This window comes from Oncorhynchus mykiss, chromosome 4 (assembly GCF_057628025.1).
Source record: "Oncorhynchus mykiss isolate SJ-2025 chromosome 4, ASM5762802v1, whole genome shotgun sequence".
In the NCBI taxonomy this organism is placed as follows: domain Eukaryota; kingdom Metazoa; phylum Chordata; class Actinopteri; order Salmoniformes; family Salmonidae; genus Oncorhynchus; species Oncorhynchus mykiss.
In genome coordinates, this window is record NC_143025.1 from 68709935 (window position 1) to 68722500 (window position 12566).

The window sequence follows — 12566 nt, forward strand, 5'->3', positions numbered from 1 at the left end:
GTTTGACCTCTGTCATTGCCAACAAAGGGCATATAACAAAGTATTCAGATAAACTTTTGTTATTGATCAAATACTTATTTTCCACCATAATTTGCAAATAAATTCATTAAAAATCCTACAATGTGATTTTCTGGAATTATTTTTCTCATTTTGTCTGTCATAGTTGAAGTGTCCCTATGATGAACATTACAGGCCTCTCTCATCTTTTTAAGTGGAAGAACTTGCAATTGGTGGCTGACTAAATACTTTTTTGCCCCACTGTATATGCCGTATAACATATTCTCACTTCTTAATCCCCACTGATGTGTATCAAAGTAGTGTTGTGGAAGTATCCACCGTATCAATTAACTTTAGAGTAGAATAGAGATATCATGCACAAAGTAGTCTACACAATCGGGATGCGTTTCAGTGAACTATCACCCAAGATGTCCATCAGATGCGTATGCATTTTATTTTTCCATATATCTAGCCAAGTTTTTCCGTACTTCACACACATGCTTCGCTTTCCAGTAGCTAAACGCTAGCTAGTTCAAGTCTGTGACTGTACTTCCGTTTGTACCACTGCACGGTAAACAAACGCACAAGCTGAAAATATTGAAAGCATGCGGTACACAGAATGCACTGCAGCCTAGTGCGGCATCCCCAACGTAGCGTTGCGGACTGCTATATCGACAATTAATGACTTCCGCTGAAACGCGAAGTTTGATGCATCTGGTGGACATAAGGTGTACTAAAGTAGGTAGGAAAGACGTTTTTAAACGTATGATATCTGCCAGTAAATGCTAACGAAGGCAGCAATGGGTATGCAAACCAGGTATTGAAAAACTTTGGTCCGAAGTCTTAGTTGAATCTTTGTTGTGTGCAGTTCAGTCATCATGTGCTGTTTGAATGGACATTTCTATAGGGTTTCACAAAAAAAAACTTTCCAATTAAATTATGACGGCAAAGTAGGCCCCCTGGCACAATTATATTATAATGATTTGTATCAATCGGGATCCATTTGTTTTGCAAACTCTGCCATCATATGTACACTGTAGATGTAAGCTTCCAACTCCCACTCTCATACACATTTGTAACTTATTTTGTACATAATGTTTCTGCAACCGTATCTTACGGCAAAAAAAGAGCTTCTGGATATCAGGACAGCGATCACTCACCTCGGATTAGACTAAGATTTTTTCTTCAAAAAATAAGACGCACAAGACATTCTCCAAACACCCAGCAGGGCCGACATCCCCGTTATTTGCAAGAGGAAGCGACGCAGGTACAGAGGACAAAAGGCCGGATGCCTGGTCAAGACCCGGAAAAGGCGGGTGGGAAAGCTGCCCATTAACATCAATACTCCTCGCCAACGTGCAATCATTGGACAATAAGCTGGACGAGGTACGATCACAAATATCCTGCCAAAGGGACATCAAAAACTGTAATATCCTATGTTTCACGGAATCGTGGCTGAATGATGACATGGATATTCAGCTAGCGGGATACATGCTGCACCGGCAAGATAGAATAGCACACTCCAGTAAGACAATGCATATTTGTAAACAACAGCTGGTGCACGAAATCTAAGAAAGTCTCTAGATTTTGCTCGCCTGAAGTAGAGTATATTGTGATAAATTGCAGGCCAAACTACTTGCCTAGAGAGTTATCAGCTATATTTTTCGTGGCTGTTTATTTACCACCACAGGCAGATGCTGGCACTAAGACCGCACTCAGTCAGCTGTATAAGGAAATAAGCAAACAGGAAACCACTCACCCAGAGGCGGCGCTCCTAGTGGCCGGAGACTTTAATGCAGGGAAACTTAAATCAGTTCTACCAAATTTCCATCAACATGTTAAATGTGTAACCAGAGGGAAAACAATTCTAGATCACCTGTACTCCACACATAGAGACACGTACAAAGCTCTCCCTCGCCCTCCATTTGGTAAATCCGACCACAACTCTATTCTCCTGATACCTGCTCACAAGCAAAAATTAAAGCAGGACGCACCAGTGACTCGGTCTAACAAAAAGTGGTCAGATGAAGCAGATGCTAAGCTACAGGAATGTTTTGCTATCACAGACTGGAACATGGCATTGAGGTGTACACCACATCAGTCACTGGCTTCATCAATAAGTGCATCGAGGACGTCGTCCCCACAGTGACTGTACGTACATACCCCAACCAGAAGCCATGGATTACAGGCAACATTCGCACTGAGCTGCCGCTTTCAAGGTGCGGGACACTAACCCGGAAGCTTACAAGAAATCCTGCTATGCCCTGCGACGAACCATCAAACAGGCAAAGCGTCATGCAGTTGTGGGTAAAGCGTCAATACAGGGCTAAGATTGAATCATACTACACCAGCTCCGACACTCGTCTTATGTGGCAGGGCTTGCAAACTATTACAGACTAAAAAGGGAAGCACAGCCGCAAGCTTCCCAGTGACACGAGCCTACCAGACCAGCTAAATCACTTCTATCCCTGCTTCGAGGCAAGCAACACTGAGGCATGCATGAGAGCATCAGCTGTTCCGGACGACTGTGGGATCACGCACTTCGTAGCCGACGTGAGTAAGACCTTTAAACAGGTCAACATACACAAGGCTGCGGGGCCAGACGGATTACCAGGACGTGTGCTCCAGGTATGTGCTGACCAACTGGCAGGTGTCTTCACTGACATTTTCAACATGTCCCTGATTGAGTCTGTAATACCAAAGTTTCAAGCAGACCACCATAGTCCCTGTGCCCAAGAACACAAAGGCAACCTGCCTAAATGACTACAGACCCATAGCACTCAAGTCTGTAGCCATGAAGTGCTTTGAAAGGTTGGCAATGGCTCACATCAACACCATTATCCCAGAAACCCTAGACCCACTCCAATCTGCATACTGCCCAAACAGATCCACAGATGTTGCAATCTCTATTGCACTCTACACTGCCCTTTCCCACCTGGACAAAAGGAACATTTATATGAGAATGCTATTCATTGACTACAGCTCAGCGTTCAACACCATAGTACCCTCAAAACTCATCATTAAGCTAAGGATCCTGGGACTAAACACCTCCCTCTACAAATGGATCCTGAACTTCCTGACGGGCCGCCCTCATGTGGAGAGGGTAGGTAGCAACACATCTGCCACGCTGATCCTCAACACTGGAGCTCCCCAGGGGTGCGTACTCAGTCCCCTCCTGTACTCCCTGTTCACCCACAACTGCATGGCCAGGCATGACTCCAACACCATCATTGAGTTTGCAGACAACACAACAGTGGTAGGTAGGCCTGATCACCCACAATGACGAGACAGCCTATAAGGAGGAGGTCAGAGACCTGGCCGGGTGGTGCAAGAATAACAACCTAACCCTTAACGTAACCAAGACTAAGGAGATGATTGTGGACTACAGGAAAAGGAGGACCGAGCACGCCCCCATTCTCATCGACGGGGCTGTAGTGGAGCAGGTTGAGAGCTTCAAGTTCCTTGGTGTCCACATCAACAACAAACTAGAATGGTCCAAACGCACCAAGACAGTCGTGAAGAGTGCACAACAAAGCCTATTCCCCCCCAGGAAACTAAAAATATGGCATGGGTCCTGAGATCCTCAAAAGGTTCTACAGCTGCAACACCAAGAGCATCCTGACTGGTTGCATCACTGTCTGGTTTGGCAATTGCTCGGCCTCTGACCGCAAGGCACTACAGAGGGTAGTGCGTACGGCCCAGTACATCACTGGGGCTAAGCTGCCTGCCATCCAGGACCCTAAAAGGAAGGCCCTAAAAATTGTCAAAGAACCCAGCCACCCCAGTCATAGACTGTTCTCTCTACTACTGCATGGCAAGCGGTACTGGAGTGACAAGTCTAGGAAAAAAAGGCTTCTCAACAGATTTTACCCCCAAGCCATAAGACTCATGAACAGGTAATCAAATGGCCACCCAGACTTTTTGCATTGTGTGCCCCTCCCAACCCCTCTTTTTATGCTGCTGCTACTCTTTGTTTATCATATATGCATAGTCACTAATACCTTTTCTGCACTATTGGTTAGAGCCTGTAAGTAAGCATTTCACTGTAAGGTCTACACCTGTTGTATTCAGCGCACGTGACAAATACACTTTGATTTGATTTGATAGATCCCCTGAACGCAGCTCACTTTCCAGCCCACTTTCCAGCTCACACTCTCAACACATATATCCCTGAATGAAGCTCACTCTCCAGATCCCAATCACCTGAATTCTGATCACCTGTTCACACACCTGTATCTCATTAGTTCAGTTCTTTGCACCCAATCATTGTGAGGTATTGTTTGTTTTGTGACACATGTCTATTCGGAGCGCTGGGTTTCCTGTAATTTAATCCCCCTGTATATGATAGTTTCGCCTGCCTCACTAATGATGCCTTTTGCCTATTCCCTGCCTGTACTTTAGATTGGATTTCCTGTTATCAACCTATTGCCTGATCTCCCGGATGACGTTACTAGCCTTTTCCCTGCCTGTACTGTTTCCTTTTTGGCCCCCCTGTATATGACCTTCTGCCTGCCCCTGGACCCAGCTACCTGCCTCCTCCTGAGTATGACCTTCTGCCTGCCCCTGGACCCAGCTACCTGCCTCCTCCTGAGTATGACCTTCTGCCTGCCCCTGGACCCAGCTACCTGCCTCCTCCTGTGTATGACCTGCCTGCCCCTGGACCCAGCTACCTGCCTCCTCCTGTGTATGACCTTCTGCCTGCCCCTGGACCCAGCTACCTACCTCCTCCTGTGTATGACCTTCTGCCTGCCCCTGGACCCAGCTACCTACCTCCTCCTGTGTATGACCTTCTGCCTGCCCCTGGACCCAGCTACCTACCTCCTCCTGTGTATGACCTTCTGCCTGCCCCTGGACCCAGCTACCTACCTCCTCCTGTGTATGACCTTCTGCCTGCCCCTGGACCCAGCTACCTACCTCCTCCTGTGTATGACCTTCTGCCTGCCCCTGGACCCAGCTACCTACCTCCTCCTGTGTATGACCTTCTGCCTTTTCCTGGACCCAGCTACCTACCTCCTCCTGTGTATGACCTTCTGCCTGCCCCTGGACCCAGCTACCTGCCTCCTCCTGTGTATGACCTTCTGCCTGCCCCTGGACCCAGCTACCTACCTCCTCCTGTGTATGACCTTCTGCCTTTTCCTGGACCCAGCTACCTACCTCCTCCTGTGTATGACCTTCTGCCTGCCCCTGGACCCAGCTACCTACCTCCTCCTGTGTATGACCTTCTGCCTGCCCCTGGACCCAGCTACCTACCTCCTCCTGTGTATGACCTTCTGCCTTTTCCTGGACCCAGCTACCTACCTCCTCCTGTGTATGACCTTCTGCCTGCCCCTGGACCCAGCTACCTACCTCCTCCTGTGTATGACCTTCTGCCTTTTCCTGGACCCAGCTACCTACCTCCTCCTGTGTATGACCTTCTGCCTGCCCCTGGACCCAGCTACCTACCTCCTCCTGTGTATGACCTTCTGCCTGCCCCTGGACCCAGCTACCTTCCTCCTCCTGTGTATGACCTTCTGCCTGCCCCTGGACCCAGCTATCTGCCTCCTCCTGTGGTCCTTTACAAATAAACACCTGCTGCACTCTGCGCTTGAAACCAGCTCTCTGTCTCCCATTGTGTTCATTGCAGTAGACCTACATTGTGGACTACAGTATATAAATCAAATGTCACTTGCTAGGTGCCCAATTGAATTAAAGGGCAACTACACCCTCTCAAAAATACATCTCCTGGTGTGGTTTCAGCAATGTTGTGGACTTAGAAAACTCAATTTGTTCCAGTTTTCAATTTAAAACATAAACGGTTTCACACAGGGGCATCATCCCACTGGGCACAGATGTCATTTCAATGTCTATTCCACACTGGTTCATTGAAATGACGTTACAACAATGTTGATTCTACCAGTGTGTGTCCAGTGGGTTTTGTTCACCAGGCGAGCCGTTTGAGAATGATTTTGCCAAGTTAGGGTATATGCATTTCTCCAGGCACCACTCCGCCACTGCCCACAACGGGTGCTTTTCCCTGTGCTCTGAAATCATCTACTGCAGGCAGGCTACTAGTGCTCCAATCAGGTGAACCATCCTCCTGGTCTACTGTTATCGCCTCATGACAACATTCGGCTCTAATGCTGCTCTTCCCGCTCAGAAGACAACTGGTGGTGGGCTCAATGGTATGTGTTCAAGTTGAGGACACAATTGTCTACTGCACGGATAAAATACTCTCAACACACACACACGCAAGCACGCACACGAATTAACTACGTTACCTTCTCTCCTGTCATTCCGAAGACACTTTACTTTGGGCAACTTGGTGAGTAGAAGGCAGTCATTTGCTGAAAGAGAGCATTTGATTCAGGGTTAGATGCAATGTCCTCAGCACTGTCACCCACACATTGCATGGTACTGGACATGAATTGCAATGAACACATTGACAGAGACAGGGGAAATCTTTTAAATCACTGACACTTTTATTCCGGCAGATGACCCAGAATGGGAGAGCTCGTCTCATCGATCTCCAATCCATTTCCACACTGCCTCCTGCTGGAATCAGCTCTATCTCTATCTCTGCTCACAGCTTCTCCTCTACTCTACTCACCATCTTCACTGTAGTAATCTACAGTACCAGGATGATCTACTCTACTCACCATCTTCACTGTAGTAATCTACAGTACCAGGATGATCTACTCTACTCACCATCTTCACTGTAGTAATCTACAGTACCAGGATGATCTACTCTACTCACCATCTTCACTGTAGTAATCTACAGTACCAGGATGATCTACTCTACTCACCATAACTCACTGTAGTCATGTACAGCACCAGGATGATCTACTCTACTCACCATAACTCACTGTAGTCATATACAGCATCAGGATGATCTACTCTACTCACCAACTTCACTGTAGTAATCTACAGTACCAGGATGATCTACTCTACTCACCATAACTCACTGTAGTCATATACAGCACCAGGATGATCTACTCTACTCACCATAACTCACTGTAGTCCTATACAGCATCAGGATGATCTACTCTACTCACCATCATTCACTGTAGTAATCTACAGTACCAGGATGATCTACTCTACTCACCATAACTCACTGTAGTCATATACAGCATCAGGATGATCTACTCTACTCACCATAACTCACTGTAGTCATATACAGCACCAAGATGATCTACTCTACTCACCATAACTCACTGTAGTCATATACAGCATCAGGATGATCTACTCTACTCACCATATTCACTGTAGTCATATACAGCATCAGGATTATCTACTCTACTCACCATAACTCACTGTAGTCATATACAGCATCAGGATGATCTACTCTACTCACCATAACTCACTGTAGTCATCTAGAGCATCAGGATGATCTACTCTACTCACCATAACTCACTGTAGTCATCTAGAGCATCAGGATGATCTACTCTACTCACCATAACTCACTATAGTCATCTACAGTACCAGAATGATCTACTCTACTCTACTCATCATAACTCACTGTAGTCATCTACAGTACAAGGATGAGCTACTCTACTCTACTCACCATAACTCACTGTAGTCATCTACAGTACCAGGATGATCTTCTCTACTCTACTCACCATAACTCACTGTAGTCATCTACAGCACCAGGATGATCTACTCTACTCACCATAACTCACTGTAGTCATCTACAGCACCAGGGTGATCTACTCTACTCTACTCTACTCACCATCCTCACTGTAGTCATCTACAGTACCAGGATGATCTTCTCTACTCTACTCACCATAACTCACTGTAGTCATCTACAGTACTAGGATGATCTTCTCTACTCTACTCACCATAACTCACTGTAGTCATCTACAGTACTAGGATGATCTACTCTACTCACCACAACTCACTGTAGTCATCTACAGCACCAGGGTGATCTACTCTACTCTACTCTACTCACCATCCTCACTGTAGTCATCTACAGTACCAGGATGATCTTCTCTACTCTAATCATCATAACTCACTGTAGTCATCTACAGTACTAGGATGATATTCTCTGCTCTACTCACCATAACTCACTGTAGTCATCTACAGCACCAGGATGATCTACTCTACTCATCATAACTCACTGTAGTCATCTACAGTACTAGGATGATATTCTCTGCTCTACTCACCATAACTCACTGTAGTCATCTACAGCACCAGGATGATCTACTCTACTCACCATAACTCACTGTAGTCATCTACAGTACCAGGATTATCTTCTCTACTCTACTCACCATAACTCACTGTAGTCATCTACAGTACCAGGATGATCTTCTCTACTCTACTCACCATAACTCACTGTAGTCATCTACAGAATCAGGATGATCTACTCTACTCACCATAACTCACTGTAGTCATCTACAGCACCAGGATGATCTACTCTACTCACCATAACTCACTGTAGTCACCTACAGCACCAGGATGATCTTCTCTACTCTACTCACCATAACTCACTGTAGTCATCTACAGAATCAGGATGATCTTCTCTACTCTACTCACCATAACTCACTGTAGTCATCTACAGAATCAGGATGATCTACTCTACTCACCATAACTCACTGTAGTCTTCTACAGCACCAGGATGATCTACTCTACTCACCATAACTCACTGTAGTCATTTACAGTACCAGGATTATCTTCTCTACTCTACTCACCATAACTCACTGTAGTCATCTACAGAATCAGGATGATCTACTCTACCCACCATAACTCACTGTAGTCATCTACAGTACCAGGATGATCTTCTCTACTCTACTCACCATAACTCACTGTAGTCATCTACAGAATCAGGATGATCTACTCTACTCACCATAACTCACTGTAGTCATCTACAGCACCAGGATGATCTACTCTACTCACCATAACTCACTGTAGTCACCTACAGCACCAGGATGATCTTCTCTACTCTACTCACCATCCTCGCTGTAGTCATCTACCAGGATGATCTCGTGAATCAGGTGGACAGGCGTCCGGTTCAGCACACTGCAAAAGGAAAGGGGAGAAACAGTAGAGTTAGTAGAAACTATTGCATTTCTTAAAGACGACAATCGTTACAGAGCTGCAAGTACTGTAATCTACTTTTCCCCCACATTATGGGAAAAACTGAGAATGGCATTACGGCTTTAATAAACCAACACTATTTCATTAGTTCTGAAGATTAAAAAATTAAAAATTCATAACGTCAGCCCCCAAAATTCAATTTGGATGGTTTTCTATTAAGTGTATGGGAAAATACAGGAACACTCTTTCTGGCTGTAGCTCTTTTTCCTCCCAACACCATCCTTTCATATTAAACTCTCACTTTATAAGAACCACACTGGAATCCCCCTCTAACATTATCTCTCCTCTCCTGGGGCACATGGCTGAACAGCAGGTCATGGAGCGAGAAGAGATGGAGAGAGAGCTGCACCACCTCCCTCAAATTACTTCACCTTTTATCCCAGTCTGAATCAAGGCACATCCACCCTCTTCTCCTCCCTCGCAGGCCCTCATTCCCTCTACCTACCACACCCACAAATTCTCTCTCTCTCTCTCTCTCTATTCCCTGATCTACACCACTCCTCCCACCTAAAGCTAAACCTCTCTACTCTCCTCTCAGCCTGGCCAACTTCCTGGAGAGATTACACACACCAGTGGAGAGCAGAGCATGTCTACCCAGACAGCCAATCAGCATAACCATCCCTGTCCCATTACTGGTCAGGCGTGCTCCGGTGATAGCGGTGAAATTATGGAAGGGGACAACACAGTGATGCTCACGGGACTCAAGGTGGATTTGCTGTGTGATTTGTAGCATGGTGTGAGGGCATCTCTCTCTTTCCCTTCCTTTCTCTCTTTCTCTCACTGTCTTTCCACCCCCGCCCTCTCTCTCTCTCTCTCTCTCTCTCTCTCTCTCTCTCTCTCTCTCTCTATCTCTCTCCCTATCTCTCTCTCTCTCTCCTCCTCTCCTGTCTTGGTGAATAATTGGAGGGCTGTCAGGCTTGGAGGTCTGTTCTTCTATCGCTGTGCATGCTGGACCCATTCATTACTCCATTCCCCCTCCTCTTCCCTCCCTCTCTATCCCGCTCCATCCACCCTCCGCTGGCGCCTGATCCTCATGCCTTTATTAATGCCCCTGACAGAAATCCGTTCCTGGTGGCAACGGGAAAAGCTCTACAGTAAGACAGAGCCCTGATTCAGCTTCTAAATGCAGCCTAATCAGGGGAGGCGGATGACTATAGCCCTGTGGGCTATATCTAGAACAGCAGCATCACTAATGTCTGCTGTAGACTTTATTCTAGACTGTATTTTCCCCTCTTTTTATGACCATCAGTCGGTTTCATATGAAGACTAAAATGCAATGTATTAGGCATGAATAACAAGCAAGTCAAAGTTCTCTCGACCCATGTAAAATACCTAATATAGTGTGTGAGTCAGTGGTAAATGTGGAGAGAAGTTCTGAGAAAACACAATTGAGTTGAGAGTCTCATGTGGGAGTTCCAAAACTGGGTCCAGACCGATACTGTAGAATTTGGCTACGACACTTGACTGTTCCAAGAACATCAAACCCACTGAGAAAACATTTAGTCTGCGCTGGATGTAGACAGTACCGTACGTCAAATCTATTATTGATTGTCGGATGACTGCTAGATGAAAGATTGACAGACATATTTGTGAATATTTTTTTGGGGGGGAAACAGAGCTGGAAACCTACAAATATTAGGCAATTAACCATTTTCAATAACAAAAACGGATGAATTGGCATCATTCCAAAGCCAGGTTAGGTAATATGTCCTTTCAAAATGAAGCTAACACAAACCATGTGGAATTACTACAGACAATCAAAAGGACTGGGTTAGCAGAGCGGTAGAAATGTGTTTACTGTACATTGCGGTCTTAGAATGTCATTATATTGATTCCCGCTGTGTTTATGGGGTGGCTCAGCACTTTGCGTCCACACTCACCACCCAAACACAGGAGAGAAGCCCTTTGACTGCCAAATTCATTTCTGTTTCTCCTGATGCATTCCAAAATGCCTGAGTAGGAGGAATACATTATGAGTAAACACAGCATCAATAAAAATCCATTGTGGCACATGCAGGAATAGGTGACATTTGGAAATTAATATAGTCTACATTACCCACCGGGCACAGACGTCATTTCAACATTTAGTTTTGAGATAATTCCTTTACGTTGAGGTCTTTTTGCAAATCCAATACATTTTCCACGTCGATTCAACGTCATCACATGGAATGTTTTTTTGGGGGAAATTACGTGGAAACAATGTTGATTCAACCAGTTTTTTCCCCCAGTGGGTATTTTCTCATTTGTTTAGTACTGATCGTCATGAGTGTGTCCTGAAGGCGCCAGTGTGCGGCACCGCTCTGTGTTAATCACACTACTCACAACCCATTAAGACAAGTTTCCACCACCTCCTTCTCCTCTATGGCTGTCTGGCACAGAGAGCGTCTCGTCAAACATCAGTAGAATATAGCATCCCGGTGTAGTATGGGGTCAATGACTGTTTCCCTGTTCTTTAGTTTGCTCTACCTGCTGGGGATATGAAAACACAGGCCTATCCTTCCTGCTCCTCCTCTCCTCACCTCACCTCTCCTCACCTCACCTCTCCTCTCCTCACCTCACCTCTCCTCTCCTCACCTCTCCTCTCCTCTCCTCACCTCACCTCTCCTCTCCTCACCTCACCTCTCCTCACCTCACCTCTCCTCTCCTCTCCTCACCTCACCTCTCCTCTCCTCACCTCACCTCTCCTCTCCTCACCTCACCTCACCTCTCCTCACCTCTCCTCACCTCTCCTCACCTCTCCTGACTTCACTATTCCTCCTCTTTCAATCCCCCCCTTTCCTCTAATTTCTTTTCCTCTACTTTCCACTCTCATCTCCTCTGTGTATTCATTATCTCTACCTCTCGTCCCTTACCCTCCCCTCTTCTCACTTCCATATTATTCTCCTCCCCTTCCCCTCTCTTCTCCTGATCTATCGGTCCCAGCACTGTCTTGGGAGAGCAGGGTCTGAAGAGGGTTTCCAGCCTGTCCCCCCCCCCCCCCCTCTCCACCTCTGAGGGTTCTGAGGGCTGGACTCTAGTAATAGCCTCTGTCAGCACTAACACAAATCAAAGAGAGAGGTCCACGGCCTGCTTTTCAACTTCGCTCTGTATCAATGTTTGGTTCTGGCGTCAGAGAACGAGAGAGAGAGAGAGGGGGAGAGAGAGAGAGAGAGATGGGCTAACAGAGATACCGGCTGAGGATTCTGGTGGGCTGTGCGTCAGGGGGTCTATCTGGGTCCAACCAGCCCATGAACCCCAGACAACTTGATTAATGCAGAGAAATCTCAGGAGATGAGGGTTGTTGTTGTTTTTCTTATTAGCTACATCACCGGCGGCAGCAGCCGCAGCGTGTGGTGGAGGGCTGAGTGAGGCGGAGGTTGTGTAATTACATGCAGGGAGAATGGAGGCCGTCATGATTACACAAACATGCCGACAGACATGGAGCACTGTGCTAATTAAACCCCACCCACTGAGGCTGAGGCCCCTGAGGGCCACAGGGAGGGTACTGGTACTGTGCCACC

General features: G+C 46.4%; 1 protein-coding gene across 2 annotated transcripts in view; it reads right to left on the minus strand.

Annotated features, from left to right (window-relative positions):
* The window catches only part of LOC110522252 (polypeptide N-acetylgalactosaminyltransferase 14), a 134147-nt gene that overhangs the window by 45887 nt on the left and 75694 nt on the right, over positions 1–12566 (minus strand). For both annotated transcript variants that reach the window (XM_036975825.2, XM_036975826.2), the window contains 2 exons: positions 8921–8988; positions 6255–6320 (listed from right to left, as the gene is read on the minus strand). In XM_036975825.2, the coding sequence (XP_036831720.1) occupies positions 6255–6320; positions 8921–8988 (134 nt within the window). The remainder of the gene's footprint in view (positions 1–6254; positions 6321–8920; positions 8989–12566) is intronic.